This window comes from Ascaphus truei, chromosome 8, assembly GCF_040206685.1.
Source record: "Ascaphus truei isolate aAscTru1 chromosome 8, aAscTru1.hap1, whole genome shotgun sequence".
NCBI classification, from domain to species: domain Eukaryota; kingdom Metazoa; phylum Chordata; class Amphibia; order Anura; family Ascaphidae; genus Ascaphus; species Ascaphus truei.
Window position 1 is genome coordinate 97,784,174 of NC_134490.1, and position 16,368 is coordinate 97,800,541.

General features: G+C 39.5%; 1 protein-coding gene across 1 annotated transcript in view; it reads right to left on the reverse strand.

Moving 5' to 3' along the window:
• Positions 1-16,368, reverse strand: part of ANK3 (ankyrin 3) — a 461,946-nt gene that overhangs the window by 41,481 nt on the left and 404,097 nt on the right. Inside the window, 1 exon segment of the mRNA XM_075612960.1 lies at positions 12,615-12,696. Within this exon segment, the coding sequence (XP_075469075.1) occupies positions 12,615-12,696 (82 nt within the window).

Below are 16,368 nucleotides of genomic sequence, written 5' to 3' on the forward strand. Positions count from 1 at the left end.
TGTCTTCATCATCAGAGATCTCAGGCTGAACCTTTTTCTCTTCATCAGAAAGACGATCCACAAGCTTTAATGTCTCACCACTAATTCCCTTAAAATATTCAATAGAATGTTTACAAACCTCACTGAACTCCTGTTTCTTAACTTTCACTGTTGAACTGGCATTAGATGGAGATCTTACCTTTACTGGTAATTTTGAAGCAGCCTGTTTGACCGCCTCTTTCCCTACCTGTGTCTGCTTTTGTTTTGGGGTAAGCTTTTTCTGTACGGGAGGATTCCCTCTATTCATGTTTTTTATTGGGATTTTGGATTTTACTTCTGCATTCGAGATATATTCCTGTTTTTTTTCTTTGTCACTCTTACTAGGCAGTTTATTTTTATCAATGGCAGTGTTTGCATTATTGCCCTGGGAAGGAACTTGTTTTGCTGGCATAGCCTTAATAGGAAGTTTAGATCTTGGCCTATTCCCTAGTGAATGTGTTGGTTTTTGCTCTCCTCTCTGGTTTTTTTGCTCATCCGTATCAAAATGTTCATTAGATGTTTCTAAATCCTTTACTACATTACATTTAATTTTGTTAACCTTCTCTACAGACTTGGTTTCAGACTGTTTACTAAGAACTAAATTAATTGCATTATTGTTTACATTTAGAGCCAAAGAATCAAGATTGTTATTATTGTTATAATTTTCTGCCTGGAAAGCATGCATTTCTATCTGACTAATGATTTTATCGCTAGTGGCTACATTAGTAATCACTGTTTTGCTCTCATTATCTAAATTCTGAGAACCTGACACAGCCTCTACTTTGTCTGCCACTTCTCCAGGGCCATCTTTCTTTGTAGTCATTGTTGAGGCAGATATACCCATCTTTATAGGTGTGCGTAATTTAGGATCAACTTTAGAAGTGGTAATAGTTGATGATGACATTTCCAATGAATGATTACCATTTGTTCCTTCAAGACAATCTCCACTGGCCTGGATGATGGGAGTGTGTTCAGCTGCAGTTGTCTCTACTTGTTTCTCTAGGATGGGTTCTACCAAGATGTCCCCTGACTGTGGAAGTGTGATGGCAGTAATTTTGTCCCCGTCACCCTTCTCCCCTGACTTCCCTTCAGAATTATGCTCACCAATCTGAAAAAATTGGAGTCTTTCTTCAACAAAATCCCTCTTGCTCATGTCAATAGCACCACTGCGAGTCATCTCAAACATCTTCCCTTCATGAAATGGGAAGGGGTTGGGCTCACTAGTTGGAGTACTTTCATCTGTAGGGGTTCTGGCTGGAGTTGTGTCTGGTGTGGTTGCTTGAGATCTATCCTCCACTGCCAGGCTAAAAGGCTTCGGCTCTTCATCCTTGGATTTAGTTTCAAATACATCATCATCTCCGGGTTTACTGGACCAGGGATCGAAGTCTAGCCCTTTTGTCGCCACGGTTTTAAAAGGTGTTGCAAATTCTTCATCTACTTTGTAACTGAAATAAGTATCAGGAAACACTGTTCTATCTGGATGTCTCCCTTCCAAAGTAAAAAATTGTGCTCCTGACTTTTTATCACTTTGATCATTTTTCTTTTCAGTATCAGAGACTTTTCTACATGGTTTATACTCCTCGGTTCCTACTTTTTCCTCTTCTTCAATAACTTCAAGTTTACTTTGGCTAAAACTACGATCACTGTGTTTCAAAACACCTTCTTTAGTCCAGGACTCCTTCCTCATTTCGACTTCTTGAATAGATGCAAGTTTAGAATCACTTTCAGTTAATCCATCATCTTCATCCTGTAAATCATAGCCATCAAGAGAATCAACTTCGGTTGCATCGGTATCATGTGAGAATTCTGCAGTGGTTGCTATGGAGCAGTCTGTAATAGATTGGTCATTGTTGCCATTTTGTTCTAGATCATTTGGTGGTGAAGTCAAACCCAAGTCATAATCATGGGATTGGTTTGGAGTACAAGATATTCCTAAGGCATTAGATTTCAAACAATCTTTTACTTCATCTTTTAGTTTAAATGTATACTTTTTAATTGCCACGGGTTGGAAAACCGATTCATCATCACTTGAATCACTGCTTTCTAATTCAGGGGGGACAGGAGAAGGTGGCTGTACTCTTATAACAGGCTCAGCTGAAAGATATGTATCATGTTCATCTTGCAGATTTACTTCGGTCATTTCCATTTCACTGTCTGTGGAATGTTCATGAGGCCTTTTACTAGAGTCAGTTTGTTCTACATCTAAAGGTGGTGGAGGTGGGAACTCAATATAAGCTACTCTATTGTCTTTCATTCTTTTGTTAGAGTCCTTGCTAATATTAATTGGTAGTGTCATACCAGTATGTTGCGTTTCTGCAATGCTCTGTTTAATAGAAGGTGATTTGGCTACTTCTTCCTCTTCCGATTCCTCAGATACTTCAGGAATTGGACTTGGCTTTCCTGGTATATATGCTATTAAAGAGTCAGGGGTTTTAGAATTAAACTCATAGCTCACTTCCTCTGAACTAGGCGTTTCTGGAGTTAAAGGGCTTTTCCCCGAGCTATCTATAAATGATACTTGCTCCAGTGTGTCATCTTCAGGGCTGCCTTGGGGAGAAGGTGGCTGTTTTTGTGGTTTAACAGTCAAAAGTGTACCTCTGGTTTCTTGTACTGTTCTACTTTCCTGACTAACATTTTTCTTAACACCTCCCTGTTGGACTTCTTTTTCATATTGCTTTCCTACTTGGACAGTACTGACATACACAGGTAAAGTTTTCATCTCTTTCAACACTTTTGTATTTGATATTGAATAACTTTTGTCCAAGTCGTCAATTGGGATGTGATCACGTGTCTCAGTTGCAGATTCTCTAACAGGGCTGAACTCTAAAGAATCAGGGGACTTAATAGGGGATATCTCTGCATCAGCATTAGAAGGAGTCAGTCCCAGGTAACCTTGTGTCTTATGCATTTTCATGTCGGAACGCCTATTGCTTTCGTCCGCCACAAAAGTAGAATGTAGCATTTCAGGTTTAATCAATGTTGATGTCATTCCTTTTGTCAGTTCAGATTTTATAACCTTTGACATCTCCTTGGAACCATCAGGAATATTACATGCTCTTCTATCATCAGTAACTCTGATGGGAATGTGTGATATGTTTATCCCTTCCTTTTTGGGACTGTTTTTTTCTTCACTGGTGCATCCTCCATCCTTGCGACCAAGTTCTGTGTATAAAACTTTTTTTGAAGGCGATTTTACAAAGCTTTCTTTTATTTCTCTTGAACATGATCCATTTTTGGACATATTTTGCTGTTTATCAGCTTCATGGATCAGAACATGAGAGACAATATTTTCAGTTTCCTTATCCTGTATAAATACATGTGTAAGATCTTTTTGTGACTTGTGATTAGAAATACCAGATGTCTCCCATGTTCTATAGATCTTTTTGTCTAAGGACAATGAAGGTGCTGAAGTTCCTATATTACCAGTCACTGTATTAGTTGGCTGCTCAGAGGAATGGTCTTCTAGTACTATACTTGACTTCTCTGTTTTCTGCTCTACAAACCCCCCATTGCTTTTTTTGAATTTGGAACATCCTTCAGTAACTGTGCTAGAAGAAGACTCCTTTAAAAAGGGCATTTCTCCATTTGTTTCATCTGTTGCTTTTTGTTGTTTTTCTCTTGTGTGAAATTGAAAAAATGGCAGTTTGCTGTCCGGCAGTTTCTTCACTGGAATTCTAGACGGGCTCTCGTGTTTTTTTTCTTCTTGAGCATGGTCTTTATTTTTCAAATTTATACTTTGTTCAAACTTTAGTTTAATGGAGTTGAGTTTTGATTGCTTTAGTTGGAAACCAGATTGTGAGCTTGATTGCTGTAAGGAATATTTAGCCTCTTCTGATTTGTGCTCAGGCATCCTTTTTTCAGGACTGCACGGTAAACTTGTTGCCTTTCTTTCATCGACTATGGTGAAACACTTTCCATCATGCCCAAATGGCATTTCAGTCCAGTCTTCGCTACACGTTCTCAAATCTGTAACCAAGATTTTTTCAGGGCTACTGTTGGTAGAACTGTGACGTGAGCGCATTTCATTACCATTCTTTTTCAGCGGCTTTTTTTCTGGCGACTGTAGTTCATCATTTAGCTTTTCCGTTTTGTCACGAAAAAACTGTGATACTTCAGTTAGCTTTTCTTCGGCCTCTTTAACAGTCCTGTCCACCCTGTCTTCATATAGTAACTTTTCTCTACCTCGGTCTAATCTATCCTCAGTAAAGCGCATCCACATTGCATGCTTGGGGCTTTTAGAATCTCCAGCATAGTGCAACACTGTCACTTTATCAAAAGAGTCATCTTTAGATATTTTACCTATACCATTTTCAGATACATCTTTATATATTTTTGAAAGAATTTCTCTTTTAGGGGAAGTGATTACTTTTTCTCTGAATTGTTTATCAAGTCGCTGAAAGTCTGAATCAAGGAGAAGAGTATGATCAGTTACAGACTCCTCTGTATCAGAATGAGACACATCTAGTTTTTCAGAAAGGAGCATTTTTTCAGCAAACCTGTAAGACTCCCCTCTTAGTTCTGATAGCTCATCGTCATGGTACTCTATTGAGTGTTGACTCAGTAACTTTAGTGTTTTGTATGAGTCATCAGATATGAGTTGAGCAGAACTTGGGCGGCTGTCTTCTTCCTGAGATACTGGAGTGTTCACTCTTGAAGATTCTAGGTAAGATGGAAGAGACTCTTCAGCTGTAAGCTCCTCCTCTTCTCCCTGCCCTTGTTCATCTGAACAAAGGAAAATGTCATTTCTTTCTATCATAACATCTTTCATCTTAAAATCTCCCTGAGTTAAGTCCCTCTGATAAACATACATTTCCTTTTCTGGATGCTTTTTTGTTTCTCTAATAATAACTTCTGTAGGCTCAGCTTGGTTACCTTTTTCAATATGCACCTCTATTATACGCTCCAATTTTGGTTTCATTTTGGTGTCCCTTTCAGCATGTTTCTGTGAGGTTTCTGTGCACTTTTGAACATCTGATGCTACTGAAGATTTGTGTTCAAACAGACCTGCTAGCTCTTTAGAAGGGTCCCGTCCTGATTGGAAAGCTTTCATTATGTCATGAACAGACATTGTTTCCTCCATTCCTTGTGACTTATTTTCAGCACATGGAGGTGTATGATAAACCATTCTGGTTGTAGTTGTAATATGAGTTTCTTCTTTGACTCGTACACCTTTGCCCAAAATGCCTTTGTGGTCTTCATCATCAATTCCAGCTTTTATTTGGAATGCTTTACTTTTAACTGTCATTGATCCAATAGGCTTTTGTTCCAACTCCATGAAGACCGGATCTGGTTTTGAGGAAGAAGTTTCCTCTTTTTCAGATTCTGGAAGGTCTCCTGTTGAAGGTTCATAGCTCCTGATAACATGGACAACTTCTGTTCTTGTTTCTGTTATGACAGGTGGGATGGGTACATCATGAAAAAGTGGTTTTGGACCTGTGCTTTCAGCACTTTGTGGTGCTGATGGAGTTTTTTCACTTCTCGTTTCAAATCCACTATCAGACAAAGGACTCTTGTCTTGCTCGTGCTGAGAAAAATCATCTGGAGACTCCAAAATCATATCTGCTCCAAAGATGGAATCAGACAATTTACACAATTCTTTTTCTGATGCAGAGGACCTCATTGAAGATGGAGGCATTTTAAGTTTATGTTCCTGCAGAGCTATTGCGGGTTTCAAAACTCTTTTTTGTCTTTCCTCTCCTTCTTTTTTCCCATCGTCATATTTGTACTTCAAGTTTGAAAATGTATTGCCACCAATGTCATTAGTCAAATAATCAATTACCTTTGTCAAGTTATAGTCTTTTTCGGACATAGTTCTAGTTTTTATCTGTCCATTTCCTGGTGTGTATGTTCCAAGGCCTGTGCTGGCACACTGTCTTGCTTCTTCAAGTTCTTCATGCTTGAATTCTACCCAATCATCTTCCTCTGAATCCCCTGAATCACATGGTGATGCCTTATTTTCCAAGAACACATCTTTTTTTAAAATTTCACTAACTTTTACCAAGTCCTCTTTCACCTTTTCAACAATTTTAAATGGTTCTTCGTCATCTATTTTAACTTCTTTTGTCAACGCAGGGCGGAATGATTTGTCTTCAGATGTATCCGTCTGTAGAATTGCTGTCATCCTTATTAAGTCCTCTTTCATGTCTGCAACATCTTTGAGTATCTCCTGACTTGAAGATAAGGAAGATGTAGTAGATAACTTTAAAGCAGTTGGTGCCAGAAATAAGGAGTTTTTAATCGGGGTGGAATTTCGACTAAATTGAGGCTGAATAGATGTCTCTGATAACATTTTCGATGGTGATAAGAGTGCAGCAGCTGATTTTGAAGCAGACGCTGTGAGTTTTTTTAAGGTAGGCTCTGACAAGACATTTACTACAGAATAGACAGGCACGGTTATTGTTGATGAAGTTACAGATGAGGTAGTAGAGGATAGCGAAGACCTAAAGGATGTGTATATTGCGCCAGCAGCAGGAGCTCGTATTGTCTGAAAAGCGGAAGCGGTTGACGGGAAAGACCTGAGAGGTGAATATGGCATTTGAGTAGTGGTGGCAGCACAATTTTTCTCAGTTGCATCAATGGTTGCATTAACACAGGAAGTTGTGGATTTTGTAACTGCAGAAATGTTGTCTTGAAAATTCACAGCTGATCCATTAATATAATTTGCAAAGAGTGGGTATTTTAGAGGTGAAACAGACCCATTAACCAAGCCAACTTCACTGGGCCCATTTCCAAGTTTTACAGGTGAAGAGAGACCAGATGCCATAATGACTTTAGAGGAAGAAACAGCAGATGATACCACTGTTTTTAGAGGTGAAGATAAAAGTGGCCCTCCAGATGTAATGATCGATTTAAATGGCAAGCTTGAAGAATACACAGTAATATTTGATTTAGGGGAGGCTGGAGGTGTCATTGTAATTGATGATCTTTCTAAAAGAGAACCAGCAGTGGTCAATGGAGAAGTTCTAGAGGGGAAAGTTGCTGTTGACGACAGCCCTTTGAAAGCAGTAGCTTCACCTATTGCAGAAATTCTGATTGGTGAACCAGAAGAGCCTTGGATAGTATACGGAGGCTGTGTCACAACAGTTTTTATTGGTGAAGATATTGTCCGAAATGATCTAATCGGAGATGCTACATCACTAACAGATTTAACTGAAGATGTTGTAGAAGCTCCTAGTGTGGATTTTATTGGAGAAGCAGAAGAAACAGACCAAATTGATTTTAATGGGGATGCTGATGGAGTATTAGACGAAGAGCTTGACAGAGAGGTAAAGCCAGATTTGGTTTGTCCAGGCACTGTAATTGGAGCAGTTGTCCATGACTGGTATGGTCTTGTTGTAAATCCTGGCTTGTATGAATAAGTAGCAGGTAGAGGTCTTGTTGCTCCTGCGCTCCGATCAACTGGTTCTTGCATGAGTAAATTAAAATTAAATGCAAAATTAAAGAAAACGGTTGAAAAAACAGAGAGACCAGAGAAAAAAAAAATTGGTCAGTAAAGATTGTATTATTTCAAAAGCAAGTACAACTGTTTTTATGGGTCTGAATGAAGATGATATAGGGATAAAAAAAAAGGAAATGATCTCCATAAGAGAATGAGCCAAGGACACAGGCAACATAAAATGGACAAAAAGCCCAACAGCAACCAAATCCATAAACAATGAAAGACAGAAAAGAAAACATCCAAAAAAGTAAATAAATGGGGTATAAAAAAAACAAAATTGTATAGCTAGTCATACTTCCTATTGACTTTCTGATGTGCTGAATTATAATAATACAAGCTGTGTTGCCCTGCAAAATACAGTATGTTTTTGTGTGTAGTTAGTGTACAAATTAGTATTGTCTTGTTCTTTCTCTGGTTGTACCATTTTAGAAACACACACTATTGTCAATTTAAAACAATATAACGTGTTAACATGATTTTTTTTTTTTAAGTTTATTTTTAAATGATTCAGAACTATTTCATGCAGAATTCCAAATATATTTATGTGACAGGCAAGTAAAGTGCAATCTGTGAAGAAACTGGGGTACGTTCAGAAATGTATCTTCCATGCAGAATTCATAGATATGCTGCACAATCACAAAGCCAATAAGAGCAGGAACTTTTCTAAATATCCAAATAATGGGGGGATTTTTTTTCTTGCATTTTTTCATGCCGTCATTTTCTCACATGTACGATAAAACCAAAAGAAAAACATGGAATGAAATGGAGTAAAAAGCATCTGCTGGTGTTGGAGATGACAGATGGAATGTGTGTTTATGATAACATGGTCAAGCAAGGTTAACTAAAAAGTTAATAATTTAAGCGTGCATGAAATGTCATGTAGAAACAAGCAAATGGATCATAAAATAGTATTCTTTAAAATGCATTTTTTAACTTTTACACCAGTGTTTCCCAATGCCAGTCTTCAGGGCAATGCAATTGGCCAGGATTTTACACACCCCTTCACGTGTTCAATTTTTCTTTTTTGTTATCAGGTTTGTCCTAAAAACTGGCCATTTGTGCATCATTTAGGACTGCATTGGGAAAATCCCGGTTTACTGTACACATTCATATTTTATTTAAAAAGAAGTGTTAATCATTTTTACGATACAGGCGATCCTCGGTTATCTGCCGGGATCCGCCGCGCAAACCTCCGGCGGATAGCAGGCCGTCGGATTGTGAATCCAATGTTAAGCTGCTCCGACATCGGATAATGCACTCAGCGGAATGCATTATCTGGCGTCGGACAATCCATGCAACAGGTAACGGACCGTCAGATAGCGAGGACCACCTGTATAATCAAATAATTGTCTTCAATGCCCATATACGTAAAGTGCAAAGTAAAACGTAGACAAAGGGAGTCAGAGTATTAAAGAATGTTGAGCCATTTGTATGAAGATGGTGTAATTTTTGTTAGCTGTGTCAGTTGCATTGACAGCATATTTAAAAGGCCAACTCAGCCCCGGTGGATTTATCTGCAAAGCGACCGGAAGACTGCACCAGGTATACTGTAGGTGCATATTTTGATACTACATATTGTAATATTTGCCAACTCTCTCCTCTTCTAACTCTTAACAACTTCCCAAATTGCTCACTGACAGTTGGAGAACAATTGGAGTAAAAATGATGCAATTTGCACCTGTTTTGGAGCAATGCTCTTGTTTGCGACACTTGATAATATTCCCACGAACATTTCCAGAGTTACACACAGATTGACACTAGTCTTTTTTTTTAATTTGTCGGTGACATTTTATGTGCGACTCCTAATCTGCAAATCAAAGATCTTCTTTCCAAACATTCATCAACAGGAAGCGTCAAGGAGTTGTAAAGAATGTGAGTTTTTGATCGGTACTAAATTTGATGCCTCGCTAACAGATATAAGCTGTCCTGCATTAGTAGATATTTAAAGGGTCGTTCATTACGCAACACATGAAATGTGGCATGTGGATCCAGGATCCTAAAAAGCACCCACAGAGTTGGAACTTGTCCAGGTGAACGAAGCTCCTTAAAAAGGTGCAACACGTCCTAGGACCAAAGTGAACTCATTCCCGTGGCATGTTGAAGGGGACCCATCTTAGTAATGGATGCCAAAATATGACACATTTACGTATTTTGTTACTTATTTTGTAAAGTTAGACTTGGAAAGGGTTTGATTTCCTCTGGCTACTTTCTTTTATGTAAGGTCAGTGAGCGTTTAGCAAGTGCTTTAGCAGCCAGTCCCCACTCCCTACCTGCCTTTAACTGTATTGGTTCTCTGAGAAGGACCACTTTGTTGTATTGGCCATCTGGATTTTTTTGTGTGTGTTTAACTTCTTGGCAAAGATGGAGTTAATGTTTTGGAATGTGGAAGCCCCTTGTAGAGATGGATGCTGCTGTAACAGAATGTGACAGAAGAATGTGTGGATGTATGTGTGGGCTTGGTAGGGGCTGTGTCTTCCAAGACCAAAGATACTTAATGTCTTGTTAGCTGGGGCAGCCAACTCCAGTCCTCAAGAGGTACCAAGACCTCAGGTTTTTAGGCTATCCCTGCTTCAGCACAGGTGGCTCAGTCAATGACTGAGTTACTGATTAAGCCACCTGTGCTGAAGCAGGGATATCCTGAAAACCTTACCAGTTGGTAGCTCTTGAGGACGGGAGTTGGCTGACCTGTCTCCATAGTAACTACATGTTTTGGAGCATTTACACAATCTTCACCAAAGCAGTTGGGTAAGTAGTTATATCTTTTTTCTTTCCTTTTTCATATTTTCCTGACAAAAGGATGTTAGTACCTTAGAAAAGAGGTACTAACAAAATTCAAGTCAGAAAAAAAACCCATAAATGTTATTAAACAAAAAGGTAAAAAAAAAAAAATTGTTCAGATACAGTATAAAAGAATATACAGAATATAAAGAAGAAATCCAGATAAAAAAATATCAGAAAAATATGCACATGGCAAAAAATAGAGAACACATTTTCAACAAACAGCAAGTGAAATAACGGGATCCAAAAATAGTCCAATCAATACCATCTGGTGTGTGGTATATTCACATAGCAATGTTCCGCATGGACTGGTCAAAGCAGGACATTGCGGGCACTGTGGCGTTGGGGGCACTGCTTTAATTGTTTTGGGGTCTTTCTCAAAATTTTCTGAGAGTTTTTATTTTTTGTTTCTTGCCTTTTGCATTGTCTGTTTTTGTGCATAGGTTTTCTTTATATTGTGTATATTATTCTTTATATATAAGGTATTTTAAAACTTTGATTAATAAACTATATATATTTTTTTTCTGACTTGAATTTTGTATGTTGCCTGTTCCCCCCTTTTTTTTGCAGTACTATTACAGGGAGGTAGACTATTTAGGGCACAAACGGTTCATCTGTGAATGAACATGTTCAGAAGATCAGCCCCTACACTATGCTAATCTCCTGAACACCTTATCGCACCTCATGCTGTAATGAACCCCATGTGCCATGTATTAATGCCTCAAATCTGCTGTTTAAAGGTCACGTCTGATCTGGAGACCTCTGCAGTCTCCAACGTATGCACAAGGAAACCTTGTACGAGTGATGTGTCGGTACATTAAAATCCATCATCGCCTACAAAGTACGCTTCTTCTTAACCTAATTTCCAGCATTAAACCTACATTTGTCATGAGGTTTTCTGCAACTATTTTCCCCTGTGATGTCACTCCAATTGCCCTGTGAGTATTTTGGGGAGTAGGCATAGGGAGGGGAGGGGAGAGTCCCAGCAATATTGTAATTATTTCTTGCACCTACTGTATAATTTGTTCAGATTTTCTCTACCTTTGCATCAAATAAATGTGTCAAGTTTAAAGCAGCAATATGTCTTTCACTTTTCCATTTGTTATTGCAGGATTGCAGCAGGGGGACTTCGGAGCTGAACTGTGTTCATTTTTGCTTCGGAGACCCCCTGCTTCCTGAGACACTTACCTCTGCGGGGGGCAATATCTCTGCAGTCAGAGAAACTATGTGCCCAACATAATGGCAGTGTTTAAATGTCCTCCGTCACGCGGGCCAATAGGAATTGGTGATGTCACCCGCTGCGGCTTCCTATTGACTGGGACATTTAAACTGAAGAGATACCGGCGCCCCTAGGGAGGTATGTACCTCTGAAAGCAGGGGGGTCCCCGGAGCCAAACTTAACACCGCTCAGCTCCGGAGACTCCTTGCTTCAATCCTATAGTAATAATAAAAAATGAAACCCGTTGCTGCTTCAAGTGGCGTTAATCTCTGCTCCAAAGAGATCGGCGCCAAATACGGGGGGCAGGATTACCAAGCTTTATACATGCTGGTGTAAATGAAAATATTTGCTCCAGGATTTAGAGCAAATTGCACCATTCCGATACAAATCCCCTAAAGCAGCGGTGCGCAAACTGGGGGGTGCTGGATTTTTTTGGGGGGGGCGCGGGAGGTTGCAGAGGCACCGCGCTCTTCCCCAAGGCATTTAAATGAAATGCCGGGGGATCGCGTGAGGCCTCTGTAACCTACTTACCGGGATTGAGTAGATTGGTGTGCCGCGTCGCCATGACAACGTGGAATCCAATGACACCGCAGGGCCATGTGACATTACATGACACCGCAGCGTCGCCATGGCAAAGGGGTCATGTGATGTCACCCCCAGTCAAAAAGTAAGGGGGGGGAGAGTACCTGGGGGAGCAGGCAGGGGGCGTGCAGCTCAAAAAGTTTGCGCTCCCCTGCCCTAAAGTATATAAAAGGCTACATTTTATTTGGGATTTTTGAAAAGCCGCACCCACTGAAATGATACATTGTATTAAAAATAAACACATTTCAGGAAAAACACTTTAAACAGACTTTGATTTTCATTGATGCCCCATTTTTAACACGTTTAAGGCCTTATTTAATGGTGTGCTAAGATGCAAGGCAACTTACAGTATGACCCATTCATTCAAAAGGGCTCTAAGGGGCCTTACAGCTTTGCATTGCTCAGTAAACATGGCCCTAAAAGATCCCATGCACATACAGTAATCTTATGTTTCTTATTTCCAGGACTCAATCATATAATCAAAAAATCTGCTGTTTTCTTTAAAATCCTTAATTTAACTGATCGGACGCAGACTTCCTTTAAAAGCTATTAGTATTGTTAGGATGTTATCGGACTCACTCATTCCAGGATCAGTCAGATAGCTGTAGCGCTTACGCAAGGCAAGAGATACGAAGTTCTGACGTCGGTCCACTTTCTCGGGCTGTGAAAAGAATGAAACAATAATAATAAAAGTTCCCATCCCATCCAAGTTGATATTTTCTCTCAGTTCAAGTTGAAATTCAAGAAAAATGACTTCCGATTGCACTTTTTTTCCCAAGGAAACATGGAACATGAACAGATCACAAATACATAGAAGTGACAATACAACACAATTTACACATTTGTTTTTCCCACCTACTTACAGTATTACATGCACGACACAAAATGCACATTAAGAATTTTTAAATACACAAAGAGCAATGTTGGGTTAATGTTATGGACTAGCTACAGAAATCCGAACTGTCTCTACTGAAGGATTTATAGCACTGGAAATTATTTTGCTAAATATTTAGCTGCACTATTGTAACTTGCAGGACGTCTCTTTTTAAATGCGGAATACACAAATAATTATAAATTAACCTTTAAATAGGAATTTCATACACGTTTGACTGGGAAAACTCCTTATAAAGTTCTTGATATTTTAATGATCAGAATTACAAAAAATGCGGTCATGATTTTTCCTGGGGACATCAAATAGAAATGGTTAAACAGACTGAATTTTAAAAGCAAAATTATCTCAGATTTTGTTTTACTTACAATATGCACTATTAAATGTGAGTAGGGGTGCTTATAACTGCATAATTTATAAACTCAGTTATAAAGCTATGTGCTTGATTTGTTATTTTTAAATGCGCAAATAAGTTTGCGTACTGGGCAACACTGAAAGCTTCATTCAGAAAGATTTGGAGGTGAAAATACAGAAGATTTAAAAAAACTTTTTGACAGAAAATATCATCTATGTCATGCTCATTATGGGGTGACCAATAGTTTGTTGTTTCAAACACTGGCACAAAAAGCTACAAATATCTTTTGCAGGTCATCATGTACCGCTTATAAACCTCCCAAAACAATCATCTATACAACATGGGGACAGATCTGTGTGGGTAGCTGAGATACCTATGCAAATTAGCTCATTTCCTAGGTATTTCAGGTGTGCTCACAGTTATCTCTCCACATACAAGTCAATGCGTTCTCTACTAAACTCATCTCTTGTTCCTCCAAAAGTCCTATTTCAGGGACTGCCTTTAAAAAGACTTGGAGAAACTACAAATTCTCATTAGAAAAGTGTGACTTTAGCTAATTTTTGGGGCAATTAAACATTCTGAAATACAAAAAAAATGCCTGTTTAACAGCTGATGTGTGTAAGGGTGCTTAACCAGGTTGTGTGAGGTTATGAAGCATGTCTAAATTCAGTGTATAAACTGTACATTTATTTATTTATTTATTAATGCGTGACTCTTAAATGGCTTTGTTGGCATCAGCATGTAAACAGATGTACTATTTTAGTACCCTATGTACAAAATCAGACCTCATCTAATCGGCATAAAGAAAAACTAAATACTTGCTCAAGAGAAGCAGAACATGTACAGTCTGTTATTGAAATTCCAATAAGTAAAAAAAAAAAAGGAAAGCTACTGTACAATAAAGGTCAAAACAAAAATAATGTGTCTGCTTGATTTTAACCTTTGGGCGTCAAAAACAGAGAATAAGTAAAAGGAAAAAACATTGGAAAATGACCACCGGAAATAGTTTCAAAACATTATCATCATTAGCCCTTTAGCAGGCACCAGAGTGCCACTAGATTTCCGGGATCACAACTGCATGGTCGCTTATAGTAGCGATCATGTGGTCACGACAGGCGCTGAGGACAAAGACATAAAAGTTGAGGGCCCTTGGAGCAGTGAAAGGGATCTATCCCTGGAAAAATCACAAGACCGTCCCTAAATATCATAAGGAGCTCTTTCAATGGACTCTGAAATTGTAGTGAGGCATGGCCCATTGTGTGAGAAATGTGTTTAAAGCTACTCCTGAATAAGACAAAACAAAAGATATAATTTATATTACCTCCTCCTCTTGATCTGACTCTGTTTCCTTTTTGGTCCAAGATGCATTGCAGAGATAAGGTATATTATAGTGGGCAGCAGGGAAAAGAATATTAGGAGATGAAAAGGAACAGGAAGGAAGCACAAAAAGCACAAAAAAAGCAAACACGGACACAAGTAGGTAAGTACATAAATAAAGGAAGCACCAAGAGTAAATTAACAAAACGGGTTAACCGAAGAACACAAGCTCACAAACTGTAAACTAAACAGAGAACTTTAAATAAAGTATCCTCCTTTCACATAATTCCCCCACACAACTGACACTACAGCCAGAACAACAAATACATGTTGCAGATTTCAAAATACGCCAGTAAGTAGTGCAAGGCCCCGCAGGCTTCAAACGGGTTCAACGAGTTACAGAAAATGAATGTAACTGTTTTCATGTGCCATATACTTAAACACATTGAACGAAGCAATTATTTGATTGTGCATTTTCCTAAAAAAAAAAAAAAAAGTCTCTCTAAAAACCAATCTAAGGACCTTCTTTCTTTTTTTACCCCAGGTAGAAGCAGAGGGTCTCCGGAGCGGATCCCTATTCATTTCAACTCTGTGTACCCCCCGTTTCCGGAGATACTTACCTCGGTAGTAGGTGCCGCATCATGCGGGCTAATAGGAAACAGAACCTGATGACATCACGGCTTCCTATTGGCCCGCAGGGCGTGGGAGCTTTGAAACTCCGCCATAACATGAGCCCTCGTAGTCAAGCAGAGCGGCTACTGCACCTACGATGGAGGCGAGTATCTCTGGAAATGAATGAGGTTCAGCTCCAGGTACACCCTGCTTCAATTCAGGGTTAAAAAAAAGAGGCATGGATTGCCGAATTTAGGCGCTTGTTAATATAAACACTGTTTGTTCTCATTTCTTAATCCCTTTATTACCAAAAAGACAGGGGAGCAAAAGGGTTACAATGTCTCCATTTCATGGATATAATATGCATTTAATCAACATAAATCATAAAAATACACAACTTCTTTTTTTTACACTTTGAAAAGAAAAAAATCACAACCAAGAAAAAAAATGATCTGCAGAAAAGACTTGTTAAAAAGTAATATCAACAGGGATTGTGGTTTCACGGAGCATGCCGGAGCATGCCGGAGCATGACGGAATGCACTTTTACACGGGGGATGTAGGCGATGAATATATAAGGCAGTCCTACATGACCAAGGGGCTTTCCATGTCCCCCGGTCTGCCTGGGCATGGTTTGGGTAAGAAAGCAGGGACAGCCAGGTAAAAAGGGAGTGATATCTGCATAAAGTGAGAGATTAGGTCTGCGGCTTTATAAGACCTCGGATATAGTGGGCGCGCGCAACGGAGCATATGGCGGCACACGTGCCTGCCGCCCGAGCGATCTGTGGACTGAGATCGCTTGCGATGGGGAGGCGTGGCCGTGACATCACGAGGCTGGTTCACCCTCATTGGCTGAACCGCTCACATGACCCAGACGTCGCGCGACAAAAACAAATTCCTGTGTCTCCAGAAAACGCCGCCGCGCCATCTCGTGCTCTATAGCCTGCCTCATAGAGGTGTGGCCTGTTCATGCCGCGAGCGCTGTCACTCGCACTATGGATGTAGCTGAAGGGGAGGCACGTGGCAGGACAGTATAGGAACGGGAAGACAGAAGTCCCGCGCGTTTCTTGTGTTACTTATGTTTACAGTATATCCTGGTAGTGTGTGTTTGTCACAGCTTTGCAGTGGGTTGGCCTTGCTGGATAAAGTTAGGGGGGGGGCT